Source organism: Podarcis liolepis (genome assembly GCF_965112155.1).
Source record: "Podarcis liolepis genome assembly, chromosome: 4".
Taxonomy (NCBI): Eukaryota; Metazoa; Chordata; class Lepidosauria; order Squamata; family Lacertidae; genus Podarcis; species Podarcis liolepis.
This window is the reverse complement of record NC_139558.1, coordinates 96,135,123-96,160,423: the sequence shown is the minus strand read 5'-3', so window position 1 is coordinate 96,160,423 and position 25,301 is coordinate 96,135,123. Positions and strand designations below refer to the sequence as shown.

General features: G+C 46.0%; 1 protein-coding gene and 1 pseudogene across 4 annotated transcripts in view; both read right to left on the bottom strand.

Moving 5' to 3' along the window:
- Positions 1–25,301, bottom strand: part of NARS2 (asparaginyl-tRNA synthetase 2, mitochondrial) — a 41,176-nt gene that overhangs the window by 13,047 nt on the left and 2,828 nt on the right. For all 3 annotated transcript variants that reach the window (XM_083499770.1, XM_083499769.1, XM_083499771.1), the window contains exons 2-7: positions 25,091–25,269; positions 21,235–21,344; positions 19,812–19,932; positions 17,439–17,579; positions 12,552–12,632; positions 7,609–7,709 (exon numbers count right to left, since the gene is read on the bottom strand). In XM_083499770.1, the coding sequence (XP_083355896.1) occupies positions 7,609–7,709; positions 12,552–12,632; positions 17,439–17,579; positions 19,812–19,932; positions 21,235–21,344; positions 25,091–25,234 (698 nt within the window). In that variant the 5' untranslated portion in view covers positions 25,235–25,269. The remainder of the gene's footprint in view (positions 1–7,608; positions 7,710–12,551; positions 12,633–17,438; positions 17,580–19,811; positions 19,933–21,234; positions 21,345–25,090; positions 25,270–25,301) is intronic.
- On the bottom strand, positions 22,276–24,607 carry LOC310705397 (alpha-enolase-like; annotated as a pseudogene). The gene is made up of 2 exons: positions 23,791–24,607; positions 22,276–23,130 (listed from the first exon to the last, which is right to left on the bottom strand). The product of its transcript is annotated as an alpha-enolase-like (transcript).

The window sequence follows — 25,301 nt, the reverse complement described above, 5'->3', positions numbered from 1 at the left end:
GCGCCTCCTTGCGACTTCCGCCACCTAAGGCAGTAGCATCACCTTACCCAACGGCTGCACCGGCCTTCCAAATATTCAAAAATGTATGCACTCTCGGCCCCAAACTGCTCATGGGGGCCATTTAAAAGGTAAAGGGACCCCTGACCATTAGGTCCAGTCAAGGACGACTCTGGGGTTGTGGCGCTCATCTCGCTTTATTGGCCGAGGGAGTACAGCTTCCGGGTCATGTGACCAGCATGATTAAGCCGCTTCTGGCGAACCAGAGAAGCACGGAAACGCCGTTTACCTTCCCACTGGAGCAGTACCTATTTATCTACTTGCACTGGCATGCTTTCAAACTGCTAGGTTGGCAGGAGCAGGGACCGAGCAATGGGAGCTCACCCCGTCACAGGGATATGAACCGCGAACCTTTCGATCGGCAAGCCCAAGAGGCTCACTGGTTTAGACCACAGCGCCACGCGTGTCCCCCCTTAGCTAATTTACTTGCCACCTATATATTATTTTCATTTAAAACTTCCTTCAGTGTGTAACATGCAGTAAATTTTAAAACTTTTTTCTATAGTTTTCCCCAGGTTCCTTAGGTGTTTTCTCTTTCTCTCTTTGCTTTTGTTTTTAGTTAGATTAGTTTCTCTTATTTTATCATGTTATGAAAAAGCTTTCATAAAATCTCATTTATTATATTTTTTAAAAGTATGCACAATATGAAAGCGGTCGTAAATTCACATTATGAGCAATTGACTGCCTTCCCCCAGGGAGCTGACGTTTGGAAGCTGCTCATGGGGGTCATTTAGGGGAGCACAATTAGCGGTCCCCCCCACCATGGGGAAGAAGCAGGAATAATTTCAACAAAGAGTAGTGCTTTCAGTGTACAGCAGAACCTCTTCTTACGAACGCCTCTACAGTGGTGCCTCGCAAGACGAAAAGAATCCATTCTGTGATTCTCTTCATCTAGCGGTTTTTTCGTCTTGCGAAGCAAGCCCATTGACGGATTAGCAGATTAGCGCTATTAGCGGCTTATCTGCTGATCGGATCAGCTGATAAACGGCTTAGCGGCTTAGAAAAAGGGGGGGGGGGAGGAAAAAAAACCAGCAGGAACTCGCAAGACATTGTCGTCTTGCGAAGCAAGCCCATAGGAAATTTATTTTGCAAAGCACCTCCAAAACAGAAAACTCTTTCATCTAGCGAATTTTCCGTCTTGCGAGGCATTCGTCTTGCGGGGCACCACTGTACATGGGCCCGATCTAAGTTGCAACCACGGCAAACCCAGAAGTAAATACCAGGTTTGCCGCGGTTCGTGCATGTGCAGCAGCAGCTTCTGCCGTTTGCACACGTGCAGAAGCGCACTGCCGCTGAATGCACAACAGTGCTTCTACCAGCAGCCCAGATCGACCTCAAGAACTGATTATGTCCGTAAGTAGAGTTGAGGTTCCACTGTACTGGGCTCAATTCTAGCCCCCCCCCCTAGAAATTAGGCAGGCCGTGTCAGTGCTAAGTTTCAGACTCTGGGTTAGAATGGCTTAACATCAGGAAGTCTCGGCGCCATAAACGCTGCTCTAGCATTTTATCCTTCCATGTTCAGATCTATGGTTAAATTCTGTATACAGTGGTACCTCAGGTTACATATGCTTCAGGTTACATACTCTGCTAACCCAGAAATAGTGCTTCAGGTTAAGAACTTTGCTTCAGGATGAGAACAGAAATCGTGCTCTGGCGGCGCGGCGGCAGCAGGAGGTCCCGTTAGCTAAAGTGGTGCTTCAGGTTAAGAACCGTTTCAGGTTAAGTACGGACTTCCGGAACGAATTAAGTACTTAACCCGAGGTACCACTGTACTGCATGTTTGAATTTCTGCAAGCCACCTGCTGACACAAGAAGAGTCTGGTGGATCAGGCCTATGGCCCATCTAATCTTAACGTTTTGACTGAAATTATTTCAGTCATAAAGAAACAGTCCTGTCCTATGGAGAGGCAGAGTTGAAGTTTTGCTCCAACGTCTGCACAACCGCCTTGCAGAGAGGGACATCAGAGAAGCATGATGGTTGTGCAACACACCAAAGCCCATCTATAGTCCAGCATCCTGTTCTCAGGGCGGCTGATCAGATCCCTGAGTGGGAAACAGGCAAGCAGGATTCTCCCCTCCTATGGTGGTACCTTGGTTCTCAAACGCCTTGGTACTCAAACAACTTGGAACCCAAACACTGCAATGTGTTTCCTTTGCAAACTGTTTTTGGAAGCTGGACGTGCTCCATTTTGAGTGTCACGCTTCCGATTTGAGTGCCACACTTCCGATTTGAGTGTTACGCTGAAGTCTGTCTGTTTTTGCTATTTATTTCACGTTTTTGTGGCTCTTTTTTGTTTGTTTTTGTGACTGTGTGGAACGCAGTTCAGCTCCTGATTGATCGATTGTGCGACTTCAGTACCTTGTTTATTGCTTTCATTTTATGGACCAACGGTCTCGTTAAGATAGTAAAATTCGTGTTAAATTGCAGTTTTAGGGGTTGTTTTTAGAAGTCTGCGACGGATTGATCCATTTTGCATTACTTTCTACGGGAAAGCGCACCTTGGTTTTGGAAAGCTTCGGTTTTGGAATGGATTAAGTCTGAGAACCAAGGTGCCGCTGTACTTAAAAAACATGCCTGCCTCAACTGTGGCGCCAGAGCACAGCCATCACAGCTGGCAGCCATCTTTATCCCTCTCCTCTACGGATTTGTCTAATCTTCCTGAAGGAGAAAATCACGCCTCAAACATGGGTTCAGTGTTGTTTTTTTGTCCTGATGCCAAGACTTCTCCCCCTACCTTCCTCCACAAGATGGAACGGAGGACAAGGAATAAAGAACAGAGGTTGCCAAAACTGCATATGTATATGCGTTGCCCGCCAAATCTGTCCCCCCAAGCTATCCTGGCACAGATTTCTGAGGTAACCCTGCAATAATCCGCACTGCATTGTTGCAGGATTAGCTCCTAGCCCCTGCCTCACCCCTCAGCTGCAAATGCTTTGTAAACACCAACGAAAGATTTCCGCATCTGTGTATTTTGCAGATAAGAAAATTCAGCGAAGATCTGCAGGGTTTGTGCATGCAAGGCGCAAGGAGCATCTCGTACAAAGCGGTTTTTCAGGGGCAGAAAAACCTCCGCCCACCCCCCAAATGAGCTTTCCCTCTTATTTCCAATCACCTAAAGCAAGAAAAGAACCCCATTGTTCCCCTTTGTCCTCTGCAAACCTGGAATTTACCGCCGGGGAAGAAAGCCGCGTGCCCTGCCGATCTTAATTAAGAAGCAGCAGAGATGTTATTAAGGCAAACTATCTGCGCACAACCAGCCATTTCCACAAGGCTGAGGGACCCCATTGACCTGCAGAGGATTCTGGGGAAATGGTAGAAAAAGCTAGGAAGATCGTGCCCGGAGAAGAGTAAAGGGAAAGATGGATAGCTGTCTTTTAGAATGTTTTTCAATTAATTGACTGGGATTTTATGTAAACTGTGCTATTTTTACTGTTGGCCACTCTGAGCCCGGCTTTGGCTGGGGAGGGCAGGATATAAATAAAAATTTATTATTATTATTATTATTATTATTATTATTATTATTATTCAGTTAGGGCTGTGTTTTCCCTCCACTACGGGTGAAGAATGCTTTTGCTTTTTATCTTATTTAACTAATTAGTTATTTGCCCGTATCACCCCTTCCTGGGGGACTTGTGGACAGCAGCCAGCCGGATATCATAAAAGCGACCAGTAGCCAAACTGACAGAAAGCTGGTTTTTCTTGGCCCCTAAGCAGGACTCCTTAAAATGTCTGCACAACTTAAAAGGGCATATAATTGTTGTTGCTGTTGCTGTTATCATCATCATAGAATCTTAGAGTTGGAAGGGACCCCCTGGGGTCATCTAGTCCAACCCCCTGCAATGCTGGAATCTCAGCTAAAGCATCCATGACAGATGGCCGTTCCAACCTCTGCTTGGAAACCTCCAAGGAAGGAGAGTCCACCACCTCTTGTGAGAATCTGTTCCACTGTCGAACAGCTCTTACTGTAGTCCACTAATCGTTTTTTATTTTTTTATTTGTACCCTGTTCCTCTGACTGGGTTACCCTTGCCACACTGGGCAGCTTCTAACATATATAAAAACATAGTAAAACATTGCACATTAAAAAGCTTCCCTATACCGGGCTGCCTTCAGATGTCTTCTAAAAGTTGTGTAGTTATTTATCTCCTTGACATCTGATGGGAGGGGGTTGCACAGGGCGGGTGCTACCACCAAGAAGGCCTGCTTCCCTGTACAGTCATACCTTGGTTTACAGACGCTTCAGGTTGTGTTTTTTCGGGTTACGGACCTGCTGAAACCCGGAAGTACCAGAATGGGTTCCTTCCGGGTTTTGGCGGTCGCACATGCGCAGAAGCGCTAAATTGCGCTTTGTGCATAAGCACCAAATCGCAACCTGCGCATGCGCAGGCGTGCCGCTCTGGGTTGCGAACGTGCATCCCACACGGATCACATTCGCAACCCGAGCGTCCACTGTAACTTCATTTCATTGGGAGCCGCCCTGAGTGGCTGGGGCAACCCAGTCAGATGGGCCACATATAAAAAATAAAATAATTATAATTGTAATTTCTAATTATTAGCACATTACTGAAAGAACACGTTTGTCCAAACCCACCCAAAAAGTATGAATTGAGCCATCGTGAGACGGCCGCGTTCTTCAATTCATTTTTTGTCAAGTGCCTTTCGGCAAGAAAGGGACACGGGGTGGCGATAAAAAATGGCGGCCAGTGCCCACTTGAAGACATGGATCCTGAGATCTTTAGTCCGTCTTTTTCCCCCCTCAGAGAAAAAGAGAGCGATGTCAGAGGCAACGGGCCTCACTTCCTTGTAATCTGTTTTAAGACCCCTTTTTTCAGGCCCTTTCTTGAAGGCTGAAAAGCCTGGAATGTCATTTTGGCTCGGAAGAAGAAGAATTTCTCTCCAAGCGGATAAATTTAGCTCGTCTAAATTTAGCATGCATTCGAGAGGCTTAAGATGCCTAGTGTTGTTCTTAAATAATAAAAGAACATGTTCTTGAAGGACAGGGTGTGAAGCAATAACATTGTGTCCTGTACTCAAAGAGCCCTGACTGTTTATTTTGAAGTCCGGTACAAGGGGTTGTTTTTTTGGTGGTGGTAGTGGAGACAAAACAAAAGCCAAAAAACCCAAGAAACATCTTAAGGACATCACTATAATAATGACCGACGTGAAGATGAGCCCCCTTCATTATACTTGTGTGAGGTGTCTATACTTTATCATTCTCTGGAAAAATAAAAAAGTTCTGCATCATTACAGCACCTACATCCTGTTCAATTTACCAAAATACCAAAACTATACGTTATAAGATTATTATTATTACGGGAAATCCTAAAACAAGGGGTCAGATCCCCCACACCCCGGATGAGCCAGTTTGACAGGTGGGTGCGGCGGAACTGAAAAAATAGATCACCACCAATCAGCTGATCGGGGCTGAATTCAAGTCCCGCTTACAGCAGGTAACTTCAAATTTTGGTGTCAAATTTAATGGTGTCAGACTTGGATCACAAGCCCTGCTCACAGTCATTGCCTGCCCCACATCTGATGTCATACGTGGTGTCACGTGGGGTGGTTATGGGCTGGCTCAGGTTGACAGATCAAGGATGCATCTTCAAAGCCCAGCGGAATGCCAATACAGATGGGGGCAACTCACATTTCAACAGGCAGTATATTCGACGATAGTGAAAAAGCGGCTTTCTTATTACAACAAGCTGATACTGTGCTTATTAGTAAAGGTAAAGGAGCCCCTGACCATTAGGTCCAGTCGTGACTGACTCTGGGGTTGCGGCGCTCATCTAACTTTATTGGCTGAGGGAGCCGGTGTACAACTTCTGGGTCATGTGGCCAGCAGGACTAAGCCGCTTCTGGCGAACCAGAGCAGTGCACGGAAATGCCGTTTACCTTCCCGCCGAAGTGGTACCTATTTATCTACTTGCGCTTTGTTCTGCTTTCAAATTGCTAGGTTGGCAGGAGCAGGGACCGAGCAATGGAAGCTCACCCCATCGCGGGGATTCGAAACGCCGACCTTCTGATCGCCAAGTCCTAGGGCTCTGTGGTTTAACCCACAGCACCATCCGCGTCCCACTGTGCTTATTAGTCTGATCTTATTGCCTTTACTGCACAATGGGCAGAAAGTCCGGTCTTTAGAGAGCTCTCTCTCTCTTTCAAATCAGAACCAGAGAAGGCGATGAAGGTCCTGTGTGAGTGTCTGGAGGCAGTTGGAGGATGGATGGCGGCTAACGGATTGAGATTGAATCCTGACAAGACAGAAGTACTGTTTGGGGGGGACAGGAGGCAGGCAGGTTTGGAGGACTCCCTGGTCCTGAATGGGGCAACTGTGCCCTTGAAGGACCAGGTGCGCAGCCTGGGAGTCATTCTGGACTCGCAGCTGTCCATGGAGGCGCAGGTTAATTCCAGGGCAGCTGTTTACCAGCTCCATCTAGTATGCAGGATGAGACCTTACTTGCCCATGGACTGTCTTGCCAGAGTGGGGCATGCTCTGGTTATCTCTCGCTTAGACTACTGCAATGTGCTCTAAATGGGGCAACCTTTGAAGGTGACCCAGAAACTGCAATTAATCCAGAATGCGGCAGCTAGACTGGTGACTGGGAGCAGCCGCCGGGACCACGTAACACCGGTCTTGAAAGACCTACATTGGCTTCCAGTACGTTTCCGAACACAATTCAAAGTGTTGGTGCTGACCTTTAAAGCCCTAAATGGCCTTGGCCCAGAATACCTGAAGGAGCATCTCCACCCCCCATCGTTCTACCCGGACACTGAGGTCCTGCGCTGAGGGCCTTCTGGCGGTTCCCTCATTGCAAGAAGCCAAGTTACAGGGAACCAGGCAGAGGGCCTTCTCGGTAGTGGCACCCACCCTGTGGAACGCCCTCCCACCAGATGTCAAAGAGAACAACAACTACCAGACTTTTAGAAGACATCTGAAGGCAGCCCTGTTTAGGGAAACTTTTAATGTTTGATCCATTACAGTAGTGCCTCGCAAGACGAAAAGAATCCGTTCTGTGATTCTCTTCGTCTAGCGGTTTTTTCGTCTTGTGAAGCAAGCCCATTGACAGATTAGCGGATTAGCGCTATTAGCAGCTTTTAGCGGCTTATCTGCTGATCGGATCACACACACCAGGGAGAGCCAGTGTTGTGGTTAGAGAACCAAGCTAGGACCTGGGAGAGCAGGGTTCAAATCCCCACCCAGCCACTAGGTGACCTTAGGTCAGTCCCTCTCTCAGCCAAGCCTACTTCTCCTCAAGTTGTTGCATGAATAACATGGGGAGAAGTATGGGTGGCACCTTGAGGTCTTTGGAAGAAAGGTACGGCGTAAATGTAATATATAAGAAAGAAAGAAATATATTTGGGCTCACGCTTGTCCCTCCAATATGATTTCACCCACGACTGGGCTTCCAGTGCCATTTACAAGTGCCACCCCATGGATATTTCCATTGTGTCAACACCTTACAACCACCACGGGGCCCAAAACACACCCACAGACACGCACAGTCAGTCTTAAATCTCCCAACTGCGAGAACAGAAAACCAACAAGATCCATACCCAGCCATCACTTCCAAGTGGAGTTGGCCAGAGACCGTCAGAAATGCAGGGACGTCAAAGAAATGGGGGTTTTCTCCAGGTACTCTCTTTTCATTTGCAGACTGCAAGAATTAAAACAAAACAAAGGGAAACTGTTGATTAGCTCAGGGGTAGGGAACCTTCAGCTACCTCTAGCCCACGGGCCAAACTGCATGCCCAGGATTCAAATCTGGCCTGCGAGGCAGTTTTCACCAATCACGTCCACCTTTCCCACACGTGATGTCCTGTCTGACACGAAGCATTGTGTTGTAATGACGGAGCTACCTTCCCTCCCTGCTTCGCTGCAATGTCTAGAAACCGTGGTTTGTTCAAACAAAGGCTTGGTGTGATATCCGCAGTATATCAACCATTGCTAGCCTCCTTTAGAGGCCACAGCGCAACAGAAGTGAGTGTACAGATCAGATGGAAAACAGGAGGCGGCAAGCAGCCGTAAACTACAGCATGTTGGTATGTGCAGAAGCTCCAAACCACGGTTTCCATTTCAACTGTGGTTGGCACCAACCATAGTTTGGCTGAACGTCTGAACGGTCACACACGTGGGCACTTCGCTTTGCATATGCATCCCGGGGAGTGGGGTGGCGGCGGAGAGAATTGCACCAGTTGCGACTTCCCAATGACACAGGAGAGCCACTGCGGTGTAGTGGTTAGAATGCAGATCTGGGTTCAAATCACCCCTCAGCTCTTACGCTCCCCGGTTGACTTGCAATCCGTTAGCTGAACCAACTCCACAAGGTTCCTGAGAAGATAAAACATTTGGGGTGGGTGATATCTGGTTTCCAGCTTTGTGATATATCACGATATACAGTCGTACCTTGGTTGTCGGACGCCTTGCGACTCGAACGTTTTGGTTCCCGGACGCCGCAAACCCGGAAGTGAGTGTTCCGGTTTGTGAACATTCTTTGAAACCCGAATGTCCGGCGCGGCTTCCAATTGGCTGCAGGAATCAGAAGCCGTGCCTTGGTTTTCAAACGTTTTTCGAAGTCAAACCGACTTCCAGAATGGATTCCGTTCAAGAACCAAGGTACGACAGTACTGATATATCACAATGTCTGAAATAAGGATGGAGTTATGTAGAAGCACTGGCTAGCTTCAGTTTCCCCCACAATGTGATTCTTGCATAGCACACACATCATGATTTGCAATATATTGCTAGGTCAAAAATTATGAAACCAATTACAGTGGTACCTCGGGTTACATACGCTTCAGGTTACAGACTCTGCTAACCCAGAAATAGTACCTCGGGTTAAGAACTTTGCTTCAGGATGAGAACAGAAATCGTGCTCCGACAGCGCGGCAGCAGCAGGAGGCCCCATTAGCTAAAGTGGTGCTTCAAGTTAGGAACAGTTTCAGGTTAAGAACAGACCTCCAGAACGAATTAAATTCTTAACCCAAGGTACCACTGTATCATGATATGGACTTTAAGCTGCTTTTGGAAGCTACATCGGCCCAGCCCTAAAATACAAATCATGATTCACGATATATTGCCAGGTCAAAAACTATGAAGTCGATATCACAGTACGGACTTCAAACCAATTTTGGACAATATATTGATGTATCGCCCAGCCCTAGCATTCTGCTGAGGTCTTTGGAGGATAAAAAGATTGTTTAAAGGCGACATGTACATCATACATGCATTGCCCACATTTCCTGATGAATAAATGTGAGTTCTGAATCGTGCCTAAAAGCACCTGTGAGCCAGGGGAAAAGCTGTTATCCTTTATCGAGACTCAGTTTTGTGAGTTACACTGGAACAGCTTAAAGGAAAACTACAACCGTGTCACACATTGTTGTCCTGCACAGACACACTCCTCAAACTTCCTTTTGAACAGTTCTCACGCTAAGCACCAGAAGAACATTTATATTCGGGAGAGTTTAAATGCACAGTTCTGCTGGGGGCGTTGGGGAGAGTTCCCTTGGAAGTAACTGATGAAAGAAAGAAAGAAAACCCTCTCTTTGAAGAGCCACAGGTGCTGTTCACAGACATGGAAGGAAGGAAGGTTTCGCGTCAGGATGAAAACATCTGTCACAAAAATTAAAACAAAGAGCAACGTTTTCGAGAAGGGGCTTTTCGTTTCCTTGCAACGGCCACCGGTGAAGATTGAAGAAAGCTTTCAGGCACTCGCAAAAGGCAGCGGAGAGGAAACAAAAGGCGAAAAGATGAAATATTGAAGGACTCTTTGGATTGCTTTTTCACACGCCTTGCCTCAAAAGGAACAAGACAATAACACGCCTGCTATGCTGCGGACGCCAGAAAAGGCCCTGGATAGGAAAGGAAAACGAAGATTTCACTCTCCGTTTGCAGATACAAACAAACGTTTTCATTCAACCTTATCCCTCCGTCACCTGAGACACCCAGAGAAATAGGAAAGCCAAATGGGTCTCCCCCTAATATTTCCCCTTCTCCGCCCGAACCTCCATGAGGTGAGATATTTGTAGCAGATAAGGGGGAGCAGAAATACAGCAAGAGAAAGCCACAGAAAAATCAGAGCTCTTTCTAAACGGCTGGCTCCATGTTTGTTGAGAGATAAAATGTAGTGTCCTACAGCGGACACTAAAAACTCCTTTTTTGTAACCCAAGGGCCACACTCCATTCCGTACAACCTTCTGAGGGCCACATTCCGATGGGGAATGGAGCCAAAAGCCAATGTTGGTGAAACAAGAAATGTAAATTTAATATTTGTACAGCTGGGGGGGGGATAAGGGTTGTTATGGGAGGGAAGTACCTTTGGTGGGGGACACGAGGGGTACAGTGGTACCTCGGGTTAAGAACTTAATTCGTTCCGGAGGTCCATTCTTAACCTGAAACTGTTCTTAACCTGAGGTACCTCTTTACTTAATGGGCCTCACGCTGCTGCCGCGCCACCACCACACGGTTTCTGTTCTCATCCTGAAGCAAGGTTCTGATTTCCGCCACCCCAATTTAGAGAACAGTTGGATCAAGTTTCTGCTCCAATGTAAGCTTTAAACACCTAATGCTACCCACAAAATACCTGTTACTTTTCACATCCTCTCCGTTATTATGACTCGAAGGGGAATGGATGGCAGATGGCTTTAGTAAATCCTCTCTGCTTCTTGGGGTGAAAGCGCTATCAATACACAACAGAAAAGCTTGGAGCAGGGGGAGGCTTTGGAGACTGACTCCAGGCATAAAGAACAACCCCCAGTCAATACCTGTTTTGTGCTTCCCTCTAAGAGATAGAACAATGATTCCCTTTGATGTCCGCCTTCCCGGTTCTCTCCTTTAAGCTCAAAGGAAGCATTTGGCTTTAGGGCAAACAAAAAAGGTTTCATTTGCTACTAAGCTACAGTGGTACCTCGGGTTAAGAACTTAATTCATTCCGGAGGTCTGTTCTTAACCTGAAAATGTTCTTAACCTGAGGTACCACTTTAGCTAATGGGGCCTCCTGCTGCTGCCGCCGCGCCACCGGAGCACAATTTCTGTTCTCACCCTGAAGCAAAGTTCTTAACCCGAGGTACTATTTCTGGGTTAGCAGAGTCTGTAACCTGAAGCGTATCTAACTCGAGGTACCACTGTATTTTATTTTATTTTTTTGCAGGAATTTCGCTCCCCCTCCTGCAAAAGGGACACAGAGGCAGGGATCACTGCCCCCTTCGCTCACCCCACGGGATACCTGCGGAGGTGGCTCTGGAGGGATTTCAGAGAAGACGTTCAGTGCGATGTGTCACTGTGTCAAACTGTGTTGATGCTTCCCTAGGTTTCAAAACAAGTTTGACACTATTGCTGGTGGGAATCACACACACACACACACACACACACACACACACACACACAAGCTACCTATGGGACCGCCTCTCCTGGTATGTCCCACGGAGGACCTTAAAGTCTTCACATAAAAACATCTCGGAGATCCCGGGCCACAGGGAGTTTAGGCTGGCCTCAACCAGAGCCAGGGCTTTTTCGGCTGTGGCTCCGATCTGGTGGAACGCTCTGTCACAAGAGACTAGGGCCCTGCGGGACTTGACATCTTTCTGCAGAGCCTGCAAGACAGAGCTGTTCCACCAGGCCTTTGGCCAGGGCACAGCCTGACCCCCTCCTTTGGTAATCCTCACAGAACTCTAGCCCAGTTGGTTGCCATTAATTTGATTTTGAATTTATGCTCTGTTACTTTTATTGTTGTTAGCCACTCTGAGCCCAGCTTCGGCTGGGGAGGGTGGGATATTATTATTATTATTTGCACAAAGACTAAACCAAAAACGAGGAAAACTTCTGCACATGGAACAAGTCAGATAGGGTTTTGGGATCCTGTACCCAGTAGTGATGTGTGGAAGTGAGAGCTGGACCATAAAGAAGGCTGATCACCGAAGAATGGATGCTTTTGAATTCTGGTGCTGGAGGAGACTCTTGAGAGTCCCGTGGACTGCAAGAAGATCAAACCTCTCTATTCTGAAGGAAATCAGCCCTGGAAGGACAGATCCTGAAGCTGAGGCTCCAATACTTTGGCCACCTCATGAGAGAAGACTCCCTGGAAAAGACCCTGATATTGGGAAAGATGGAGGGCACAAGGAGAAGGGGACGACAGAGGACGAGATGGTTGGATAGTGTTCTCGAAGCTACCAGCATGAGTTTGACCAAGCTGCGGGAGGCAGTGGAAGACAGGAGTGCCTGGCGTGCTCTGGTCCATGGGGTCACGAAGAGTCGGACACAACTAAACAACAACCAAGGGAAAATGTGGCTCCTCTGACAAAAAAAAAAAAAAACAAAACACAAAAAAAAAAGAAACCAAGAAGAAAAAGTCAGTCCCCAAAGAGGTTGGGTGGCCACCTGTCATGGCTGCTTTAGTTGAGATTCCTGAATTGCAGGGGGTTGGACTAGATGACCCCAGGGGGTCCCTTCCAACTCCCTGATTCTGGCTTATTTATTGCTTAATTACCAAGGGCCTTACCTCTACTTGAAAGATTTCCCCGGCTCCTTCACAGTCGTTTGAAGTAATTATCGGCGTGTGAACATGCAAATATCCGTTATCCTAAAAATAAAAAGTGATTTGAGAAGGGGGAAAAGTTACAAGATACTGATGGACGACTTGAATGTCTGTCCAGATATAAGACTGAACGTGGCATATTAGAGTATTGGGAGCCGAGTTCAGATCCCCACTCACTCACAAAGCTTACTGGGTAAACATGGGCCAGCCTCTCACTCTCAGGCTAACCTACCTCTCAGGGTTGCAGTGGGGATTAAATGAGGAGGGGCAAAGAACCATGTACATATGTCCCCTTGAGCTCCTTGGAGGTAGGGTGGAAGAGAAATGTAATTTAATATATATATTTTAATAATATTTTATTAGCTTTTATCAATAGAAAAGTTGGAAAAAACAAAAAAAACAAAAACAAATACAAAACAAATACAAAATACAAGAATACAAAAATACAAACATTAAACACAAAAAAGAAAAAGCACATATAAAAAAACAAAAAACAAAAATTCCCTCTTTCTTATCTCCACTTTAATTAACTTATTTTCCTGACTTCCTCGCGTCTCCCATTTTTGTATCCCTTTTTAAATTTAGTTCAGCAAATTCATATTCTATTAATTTATCTATTATTAATCCCCTCATACTCTTTGCCTTGTTGCTAGAGCCCCTTCAATTCATTTCAATGTCATCAGCATTCAGAAATTTTACAGCATTCAAAAATTTTACTGAGAAATGCACCGTATTTTTCGCTCTATAACACACACCCGACCATAACACGCACGTAGTTTTTAGAGGAGGAGAATCCGTAGGCATGCCACCAGTAGGCATTCCCTCCATAACACGCACAGACATTTCCCCTTACTTTCTAGGAGGAAAAAAGTGAGTGTTATGGTGCAAAAAATACGGTAATTTAAAGAGGGCGGAGAAACATGCAGGCTCAGATTATCCAAACGTGTACTTGCAAACTAACCACTTTCAAACAGGGCGCTTGGGAAATAAGCAGCCAACAGGATGTGAGACTCGGAAAGTCTTCGGTCTAATCCATCACGGCGCTTTTTACGTTCTCCCCCATTGTTTGCCATCAGTAGACAGCGATTCAGGGGTAGACTGCCATTAAAGCTGGAGGCTCCATTTAGCCACCATGATTTCTAGCCAAATACCCTCAGGCTTCCCAGAATCATCCTGCTGGCTATTATTAAAAACAGGATGCAGGACAAGATGGAGTCTGATCCAGCAGGGCTTTTTTGTGTGCCAAGGGAGACAGATCCATCAGTGGAGAGAGGCTGGACTTTAAATGCAGCTTTGCCAGGACTCTGGAATAACTTCCCAGAGGAAGTCCACTTCTATGTCTCCCCTGGGTCTTACAAATAAATGCAAACATGCCTCTCTCTGGTCACGCCTTGCAAATCAGCCCCACCCCCTCCAATCTGCATTTGGCTTTGATTTTTTAAAGTTCACTTTGATTTTTATTTTATTTTTTTGCACTGGAGATATTTTGAATGCTTTGATTACCAATCCCCAACCTCAACCATGTGGAGAAATTGTGCTTAAAGAAAAAATATTTTTGTGTGTGTATCGCTTCCAACTCTACAATTCAAGGATACTTCCTCACACAAGCACAGAATCTGCCTGCAGAGAAATCTCTAGGAGGCCTGGCAAAAGCCTTATAGAGTCAAGGCCATTATTCCTCCTTCTTCTTAGGCGATCACTCATAGCCGAGTAAGATTGTCTTCCATGAACACGATCTTAGCAGTGAGTCCATAAATGACTGTGAAGGCCAATTCTGGATCCACACATCCTTCCACAGTGGGGACATAGGTTTCCAGGCGGGAGTTGATCACGGTGAGGGTTTGCCAAGCATGGCTTCCTCTTAGCACATTTCTCCCTTTTGTCCTGAGTTTGAGCGTCTTCAAAGCCCATGACACCTTAATACAGTGGTACCTCGGGTTAAGAACTTAATTCGTTCCGGAGGTCCGTACTTAACCTGAAACTGTTCTTAACACTTTAGCTAATGGGGCCTCCTGCTGCTGCCCTGCCGCCGGAGCACGAATTCTGTTCTCATCCTGAAGCAAAGTTCTTAACCCGAGATACTATTTCTGGGTTAGCGGAATCTGTAACCTGAAGAGTTTGTAACCCGAAGCATATGTAACCCGAGGTACCACTGTACTGTCTACACTGACTGGCAGTGAATCTATAGGGTTACAGGCAGGGAGACTTTCACAGGCCTACCTGGAGATGCCAGGAATTGAACCTGGGGAAAGGTAAAAAGGTAAAGAACCCCTGGATGGTGAAGTCCAGTCAAAGGCGACTATGGGGTTGCGGCGCTCATCTCTTTTCAGGCCGAGGGAGCCGGCGTTTGTCCACAGACAGCTTTCCGGGTCATGTGGCCAGCAGGACTAAACCGCTTCTGGAGCAACGGAACACCGTGACGGAAACCAGAGCACACGAAAATGCTGTTTACTTTCCCACCGCTGTGGTACCTATTTACCTACTTGCACTGGTATGCTTTCGAACTGGTAGGTTGGCAGGAGCTGGAACCGAGCAACGGGAGCTCAATCCGTCACAGGATTCGAACCGCCAACCTTCCAATCAGCAAGTTCAAGAGGCTCAGTGGTTTAGACCACAGCGCCACCCGCATCCCTTGAACCTGGGACTTTCTGCATGCAATGTAAATGCTCCCCCACTGAACGGCAGCCCTTCCCCAAAGCAGTACGTATTGTGCTGCATTTTTAAGGCATCCTATTACTTTTTGAAGGGACGCGGGTGGCACTGTGGGTTAAACCACAGAGCCTAGGGCTTGCCGATCAAAGGGTCGGCGGTTCGAATCCCTGCGACGGGGTGAGCTCCCATTGCTCGTTCCCTGCTCCTGCCAACCTAGCAGTTCGAAAGCACGTCAAAGTTCAAGTAGATAAATAGGTACCACTCCGGCAGGAAGGTAAACGGCGTTTTCGTGTGCTGTTCTGGTTCGCCAGAAGCAGCTTAGTCATGCTGGCCACATGACCCGGAAGCTGTCTGCGGACAAACGCCGGCTCCCTCGGCCTATAGAGCGAGATGAGTGCGCAACCCCAGAGTCGGTCACGACGGGACCTAATGGTCAGGGGTCCCTTTACCTTTACCTATTTCTTTTTACCTCTATCACATCTGAACCCTTTTTTGGGGGTTATGCTTGTTGCCTCCCCCTTATGGCAAGACATACTGCATTACAGCAATTGATTCAAACTTTGCATTTGCATACGTCTAAATTAGCAAGCCTGTTTATTTCGTAAAATTTCGTAAAAAAAAATACAAAATACAAAAACAAAACCTGTGGTTTACGAAAACGATAAAGCAATATGCTCAGTCTCTGGTGCAGGAAGACTGAAAACTAGGAGCAGAAGGCATTGCAGGAATCACTTGCAAATAAAATCTGTTTCTTCCGGATATACCGAAAAAGTTGGTTAACGTATGTATGCATGAAATGGCAGCAGCAAGAACGAACAGAAATGGAAAGGGGAGGTAGGAAGAATTAAAATTATTAAAATGACAGGTGTTTGCGGAACTGGTAAAGTTAACCGCAAAGATTAGGGACCAAAAATAATGATACATTCTTTGAGGATTGGAAACCGTGCGCAGAATATCTAAAGAACTATTATAACTGCATGAAAACGCGGGCAGGATTTTGAAATATGAGCAACAGTAGAAAAACATTAATCTAGGGTGTTTATATGGAGTGCTGCAAGTTAAAATATGCAGCATTTGAAGGATAAACCTAGAACACCATGGAAGGGGGGGATGGGAAGTCAATGGATAAATAAAAGGTATTGTTGATGGTAAAGTGTGCAAACTTTTGAAAACTAAATAAAGAAAAATTTAAAAAATCAGTTTTTTATCCATATGGAGTAATAAACACACAAATACTGCCACCCAGTGGTCAGAGACGGCGTACTGTCTACAAATTTTTTTACACATCACTTGGGAAGACAGACGAACTAATGGCAGTGTCCTGGAAGAAGCAAAGATCACCAGTCTCAAAGCAATGATACTTTAACATCAACTTTGTTGGACTGGGCATGTTGTGTGGATGCCTGATGATCGTCTTCCAAAGCAACTATTCTATTCCGAACTTAAAAATGGAAAGCGTAATGCTGGTGGTCAACAAAAAAGGTTTAAAGACTCTCTCAAGGCAAATCTAAAAAATAAATAGTATAAACACGGATGAGGGACGCGGGTGGCGCTGTGGTCTAAACCGCTGAGCCTAGAGCTTGCCGATCAGAAGGTTGGCGGTTCGAATCCCCGCGACAGGGTGAGCTCCCGTTGCTCGGTCCTTGCTCCTGCCAACCTAGCAGTTCAAAAGCATGTCAAAGCGCAAGTAGATAAATAGGTACCACTCCGGTGGGAAGGTAAACGGTGTTTCCGTCTGCTGCTCTGGTTTGCCAGAAGCGGCTTAGTCATGCTGGCCACATGACCCGGAAGCTGTACACTAGCTCTCTCGGCCAATAAAGCGCGATGAGCGCCGCAACCCCAGAGGTTGGTCACGACTGGACCTAATGGTCAGGGGTCCCTTTACCTTTTATAAACACTGACAAGTGGGAAACACTGGCCTGAAAGCCAACAGAGCATCTCTAGCTAAAAGGCTCCTGATCCAGCTATGGAGAAGGTCAGAGAGAGAGCATTGAAAACAAGGAAGTGTGCTGCGTGCCTTGCCTTCTTGTTACCTGGGCAGGTAAGGTCACACGCACCTCTAGTCACATGTAAGAAGTATGTCCCAGCCAGGAGGAAACAGGAAGTTTTCGACTGGCTGGGCCAAACATCCCTTTGCATGTCCACTCTAGGAAAACAAGGAATGTTGTACTTGACTGCTATCTATGTATCACATCCCACCTTAAAAAAGGAGTGAACTGCAGCCGTGGCTTCGCTGCGGAGTCTCAGGAGAGCGCCCAAGGAATTGGTTCTGCATCGGACATGAGGGAACTGCCTGAGGTAATCCAGTGGGTGATGCGTTTTGTACTTCAGTGGGAACGCCTGGATGGGGGAAACAAGGAAGAGACAACAGAGTAAGCTCAACTTTATGACTCACTTGCGTCCCCTAGTGGACAGATGGGGAAAATGAGTGATTAACAAGGAAAAGGGGGGGGGGAAAGAACCTCGTTGTTCAACTTTCTGAAAACATTTATTTCTAGGCAGCTGGGAATTCTGCCGTAAAAATTTGATTAAATTTATTTACAAAGCTATGGCTCCCTTAGCAAAGCATCTTACAGTAACGAATATAAATCCTCATCTAAAGATCCAACAATAATTATCCATTATTTCTGAGTAAGAATCATTATTAGAGACTAGAATCCTTATCAGAGGTGGTCCCATCTAAGAAGTAAAACAATCAACATGGTGTAAGAGGAAACAATCACACTCAGGGCCAGTTTGGAGAGAAGATGGACTGGATTTTCAATTAATGATCCTCTTGCTTAAAATACAGTGGTGCCTCGCAAGATGAAAAGAATCCGTTCTGTGAGTCTCTTCGTCTAGCGGTTTTTTCGTCTTGCGAAGCAAGCCCATTGAAGGATTAGCGGATTAGCACTATTAGCGGCTTTTAGCGGATAAGCGGCTTAGAAAAAGGGGGGGGGAAGGAAAAAAAAACCGCAGGAACTCGCAAGACATTTTCGTCTTGCGAAGCAAGCCCATAGGAGATTCGTTTTGCGAAGCACCTCCAAAACGGAAAACTCTTTCGTCTAGCGAGTTTTCCATCTTGCGAGGCATTCGTCTTGCGGGGCACCACTGTGTCTATTTTTTAATTATGATTCTGTCACTCCTGTATTGGTTTGCTTGTCTCATTGGTGCTGTTGTGCTAGTTTTTAATAGTTTAGATATGGATGTTTGCTATTTCAAAATAGTTTTATGTTTGTTGTGAGCTGCCTTAAGAAAACTATGTCTTGAAAGGCGGGATAGAAACCTCTGAAATGAATGAAGGCAAAGGAAATATTCACCAAAAAAGGAGAAATAATTTCTGAGCCATGAAACTCAACAAGCTCATGTTTATTCACCCTTAATTTGAATTTATTCTGATCAGCTCTTTCGGCACACTGACCAGCAGGCTGGGAGGTCACCCAAGCGCTGTACCCCTGAGCCACAACCATTTCAAATAATATACCCTGAGAAAACCAAAGAGAACACCTGTACAGTTTAAAATATGGCTTAGCAGCCGTAATCCTGTAAAAATTCTCTCCAAAATAAGTCCTGCTGTGTTTAATGAGGTTGACTCCCAGGGAAACAGGAATCCGGTTGCAGCTTGAGTTTCCTATGATGATGAAAAAGCATAAATTTATAAACCAGGCATATCCTGCAGTTGGGAAGAGTTGCACTTACTGCTGCAGATTTCATATGCGGTGGACTTGTAAAAGAGTATTGGGAAATGATTCATAATAAATTGAAAAAACGTTTAGAGAAGATTAGAAAACATGAGTACATGGGAAATAACTGTGTACAGCTGAAAACATTGGCAGCATGAAGATAAATTCAACAGTGTAAATTAGTTACGATGGATGTAATAACGGAATGTTGAATTGTACAGTTTCTGTAAAATATGAAGGGATTTATATGTAAAATGAACCATGGAAAGAGAAGAACGGAAGTCACTGGTATCTTAAGGATGTAAAAAGGAATACTTACAATTGTAAAACAGAAAATTTACCGTATTTTTCGCCCCATAGGGCGCACCGGCCCATAGGGTGCACCTAGGGTTTTTGTTGGGGGGGGGGGAATAAAGGGGGGGGAAAAGTATTTCCACCCCAGGCGCGGGGCTGGGGAAGCCCAAGCTTCCCCCAACCCCAGCCCCCAGAACAGGCTGCTATCCGCAAGCCTAGGGAGCCCGGCGAGAAGTCGCGTTGTTCTTCCCAGGCTTGCGGATATCTGCCTGAAGTTGTGCAGCTGTCCCACGGCTTGCCGAGAGCTGCGCGAAGCTCGAAGCCTGGGGCGCGCTGAATGCAGCGCGCCCCAGGCTTCAGGATGCAGGCAGCTCTCCGCAAGCCGTGGGAGAGCTGCTCGACTTTGCACCAGGCTCCCACGGCTTGCGGATAGCTTCCTGAAGCCTGGAGAGCGAGAGGGGTCGGTGCACACCAACCCCTCTCGCTCTCCAGGCTTCAGCGAACGCCTGCATTTGCCCCATAGGACGCACACACATTTCCCCTTCATTTTTGGAGGGGAAAAAGTGCGTCCTATAGGGCAAAAAATACAGTAATTGAAAAATTATGTTGCACTTACCAGGACATCGCAAGGGCCCACCACACGAATGTTCTCTGCAGCCAGCTCGACATTTTGACGTTTATGAGGACTTTTTATCAGTTTCCCTTGGACTTCGACAGAACTTCCAAACGTCAGCTCACTGGGGGAAGGCAATCAATTGCTCATAATGTGAATTTTAAGACCCGCAGGCCGTTTTCATATTGTGCATACTTTTAAAAAATAAATGAGATTTTATTAAAGCTTTTTCATAACACGATAGAATAGGAGGAACTAATCTAAGTAAAAACAAAAGCAAAGAGGGAAAGAGAAAACACCTAAGGAACCTGGGAAAAACTACGGGAAAAAAAAGATTTAAAATTTACCGCATGTTACACACTGAAGGAATTTTTTTATGAAAATGATATATAGATGGCATAAATTATCTAAGGGGGGGGGGACACAGGTGGCACTGTGGTCTAAACCACAGCCTCTTGGTCTTGTCGGTTGGAAGGACAGCGGTTCATATCCCAGCAGTGGGGTGAGCTCCCGTTGCTCTGTCCCAGCTCCTGCCAACCAAGCAGTTTGAAAGCATGCCAGTGTAAGTAGATAAATAGGCACACTCTGGGTGGCTTTCAACAGAACATTAAAAACAGAATAAAACTTCAAACATTAAAAACTTCCCTAAACAGGGCTGCCTTCAGATGTCTTCTAAAAGTCGCATAGTTGTTTATTTCCTTGACATCTGATGGGAGGGCATTCCATAGATAGACAGACAGGCAGATAGATAGATAGATAGATAGATAAATAGATAAAAAAGTTCAACAACTTTTGGAGTGTCCTGGTTTTTACTTTTTGAAATACAGCAACTCTAAGGTATAGGGAGAAATCAAAATACAGTGGTACCTCGGGTTACATACGCTTCAGGTTACAGACTCCACTAACCCAGAAATAGTACCTCGGGTTAAGAACTTTGCTTCAGGATGAGAACAGAAATCGTGCTCCGGTGGCGCGGCGGCAGCAGGAGGCCCCATTAGCTAAAGTGGTGCTTCAGGTTAAGAACAGTTTCAGGTTCAGAACGGACATCTGGAAGGAATTAAGTACTTAACCCGAGTTACCACTGTATGTAGTAGAAAAGAATGTAATAAAATGCAGGGGAGGGGAGTCTATATTAATTGCATGCTTCTTTATATTTGAAATATTGTTATTGCTTCACGTTTTAAGTAAAAATGGAAAAAAATGGGGGGGATAAAAAACCAAAAGGATAAAAAATAGAAGAGAGAAAAAATAAACAAGGACTTCTGATTTTCCCACCTGTAAGTTACATAAAAGAAATTATTCAAAATATTCACTCTAGTACGACACCCGCTAAAAAACTCGACACCCCCACATACAACCTGAAGTGGGCACAGCCCATTCTCTGTTGCCATGGGCAACGGGCCCCAATTCAGCAAGTTCTGCCAACCTGGGTCCCAATTCTGGGTCAGCGACCACCTGCAGGTTCTCCAACGAGGAGCCGTCGTTCATGTGAACAAAGAGAACGTCTTTCTGGGAGCGGACAGAACGGACCCAACCCTGGAAGCAGAGAAGAGAGAGAGGAGAAGCTTGGATCAGACATTTCTTCAGCCTTCCTGTCAAGCCAGCGAAGAAGGACCAATGAAATACCGTGAAAATCCCTGAAACGAGAAGCAATCAACTATAAAGATTATCTTGTGGAAATCAACTAAAAATCAAAAAGCTTAAGGAATTAAAATTAGAAAAACCTAAAATAGAACAAAGCCTTAGTGGGACGCCGGCTACAAACCTCGTTTCTCTGAACTATTCCGTTTCCTCAGAAGGAAATAGAAAAATCATAAACTTGAAATGACCAAAATTCTATTTTTAGTTGATTTCCACAAGATAATATTTATAGTCGATTGCTTCTCGTTTCAGGGACTTTCACGGTATTTCATTTGTTTTGTACAATTTCTCAGTTCCTTGACTGTCCCGTTACCCTCAATCATGAATAGGGCTATCCCCCCAAAATATGGCAGCAGCTTTACAATTTTCATGCCAGCATCACCGGGACTCTTTTTTTTTTTTTTAAGATATTTATTGAAAATTTTCAGAAAATAATAAAAAATAAAAAATAAACATACAAAAAATAAACAATTAAAAAAAACCACACATTAATTTTCAATAATATAACTTCCATATCCTTATTTCCTCCGACCTCCTCGTACTTCCCTTCTTTGTATTCCAATTCGAATTGTTGGTTCAGCAAATCCTTACCATAAAACTTTTACCCATTTATAATCCTTTTTTCATATCTCCTAAAGCATTACAGCTGGAAACCACTTAATTTCTATCCAACATCTTTCCAACATTCATTAATTTTACAATATTTCTTTAAATAGTCTTTAAATTTCTTCCAGTCTTCTTTCACCGACTCTTCTCCCTGGTCTCGGATTCCGCCAGTCATCTCAGCTAGTTCCATGTAGTCAATCACCTTCATCTGCCATTCTTCCAGGCATCACCGGGACTCTTAAATCTTTCTCCTTAGTTTCATTATGATGAATGAAGCACTCTCCAGGGAAGAGTGGGGTGGGGTGTTGGGAAGTCGTCTGTTCACAAAAAGCAGCCAAGCGCTTTAAGAAGCAACAGATCAGAGCTGGGGAGGCAAGAGAAGGAAGATGAAACGCACTAGAGGAATTGTAGCCTAGGATGAGAGGACCTGAGGAAAGTTTTCTTTTTCCCCTCCTACACATCAGCTGCCCTTACTTTTTCTTTATTTTGTTTCTAAATTTAGGTGACTAGTGCTTTCAACCGCAACTGAGGGGTGGGTCGGGGAAAGGGGGGAGACTCGTCGGAGCCAAAAGCGGGTTTAGCTGACACGAGGGTTCCTGAAGTTTCTGCTGGCAAAGCGGGACTTGTTCCCCAGCTCCTCTTCAATCCTCAGAAGCTGGCTATATTTAGGTAGACGTTCAGACCGACAGGGAGCACCAGTCTTGATCTGTCCAGTGCACAGCCCAACCACCAGGTCAGCAATGAAAGTGTCTTCGGTCTTCCCAGAGCACTGACTCACCATCACGCCCCAGCCACCGGACTGGGTGAGCTTGCAGGCCTGGAGCGACTCTGTGACAGAGCCAATCTGGTTCACTTTCAGCAGCAGGCAGTTGCAGGACTTCTCTTCCACGGCTTTGAGTTGGTAACCGTCACTGACGACCTGGATGCCTGCACTGGCAGTGAACCTCTTCCAAGCAGCCCAGTCGTCTTGTCCAAATGGGTCTTCAATGGAAACCAATGGGTAATTCTTGACAAAACCCTTATAGAGGTCAGCCAGTTGGTCAGGAGTGATAGATCTGCTGGGCTCATGAGGGGACTTAGAATCATAGAATCATAGAGTTGGAAGAGACCACAAGGGCCATCGAGTCCAACCCCCTGCCAAGCAGAAAACACCATCAGAACACTCCTGACATATGGTTGTCAAGCCTCTGCTTAAAGACCTCCAAAGTAGGAGACTCCACCACACTCCTTGGCAGCAAATTCCACTGCCGAACAGCTCTTACTGTCAGGAAGTTCTTCCTCATGTTTAGGTGGAATCTTCTTTCTTGTAGTTTGGATCCATTGCTCCGTGTCCGCTTCTCTGGAGCAGAAGAAAACAACCTTTCTCCCTCCTCTATGTGACATCCTTTGATATCTTTGAACATGGCTATCATATCACCCCTTAACCTCCTCTTCTGCAGGCTAAACATGCCCAGCTCCCTTAGCCGTTCCTCATAAGGCATCGTTTCCAGGCCTTTGACCATCTTGGTTGCCCTCCTCTGGACACGTTCCAGTTTGTCAGTGTCCTTCTTGAACTGTGGTGCCCAGAACTGGACACAGTACTCCAGGTGAGGTCTGACCAGAGCAGAATACAGTGGCACTATTACTTCCCTTGATCTAGATGCTATACTCCTATTGATGCAGCCCAGGATTGCATTGGCTTTTTTAGCTGCCGCGTCACACTGTTGGCTCATGTCAAGTTTGTGGTCAACCAAGACTTGAAGTCCACGTCGTATTTCCCATTGCGATAGAATTCGGAAGCCGCCACGTCCATCCCAATGACAATCTTGTCAGTGTAGCCAGCCTTGCTGATGGCAGTCTTGAGCCGCTCCAAAGCTTCTTTGTTCTCAAAGATGTTGGGTGTAAAGCCACCCTCATCGCCTACGTTGGAAGCATCTTTCCCATACTTCTCCTTAATGACATTCTTCAGGTTGTGGTACACCTCGGCGCCAATGCGCACGGCTCTCGGCTACAACAGGGAGGGTCATGAATTTCTGCATGGCCAGCTTGTTACCAGTGTGGGAACCACCATTGATCACATTGAAGGCAGGGACTGGCAGAACGATGTCCTGATTCCTAGCCAGATCAGCAATGTGGCGGTACAAGGGGACCCCCTTCTCAGCGGCACCAGCCTTCCAGACAGCCAGGGAGACGCCCAGAATTGCATTTGCACCAAACTCGGATTTGTTCTCTGACCCGTCCATATCCAGCATCAGCTTGTCGATCTTCTCCTGCTCCACAACACTGATGTTCTTGTTAACCAGTGCAGGGGCAATTGTTTTATTGACGTGCTCAACAGCTTTTGAGACACCTTTCCCCAGGAAACGAGTCTTGTTAATTGTCGTGCAGTTCCAGGGCTTCACAGATCCCAGTCGAAGCTCCACTTGGAACAGCAGCTCTGAAGAGACCTTTGCTGGTGTGCAGGTCTACCTCAACAGTGGGGTTCCCACGGGAGTCAAAGATTTCGCAAGCATGGATCTTGAGAATGGACATTTTGTTTGTAAAAAAACAACGACAACAGACTGCTAATTGGAATCAGCTCGTGCTCCCAGGTAACTCATTGTCGCTGCTTTTTGTGTTGAATATATGCTATATGGTAATTTATGGACCTAATGGGTATCTAAAGCCATTTGCACATAACTGTCCATGCAGAATGTAGGCACCCTATATATAGAAAGGAGCGAAACAGTGATATTTAGGGAGCAGGCTAGCAGGCGGGGCCCATGACTTACATCATAGGAGCCTACACAACCCAAAACACTCTTGCTGTATGTAGGTTTTATTTTATTTGTTTTTTATCTTATATTTTGGAAATGTACACCCAGTTCCCCCCCTTTAATTTTTTTGGGGCCCCCCCAAGAGAGTGGGGCCCTAAGCTATAGCTTGTTTAGCTTCTACGTAAATCAGGCACTGAGCATGCGTGGTCCTGAGCTCCTCAGAGTAAGGCCAGGGTAAACGTGTGGCAAGATACAACACATGCTTCCCAACTACCCCTCTCCCTTGCTTGCTGTACCCACCTGGACTTTAATATCCTGCCCTGCTGGGTCTCGGACTTCGAGCGCTTCTCGAACTCGGAGCAGTTTGGGAGTTGCCGCATGCCTGGGGCAGGGAGCAGAGGAACAGCGGCGGAGAACCAGGCGCACGCAACGCGCCCCAAACATCCTGGCTCAGCTCCTTCTTTCAACCGCTTGCAACCCTGCCAAAAACAAAACCCGAGAGGCCCAAGAC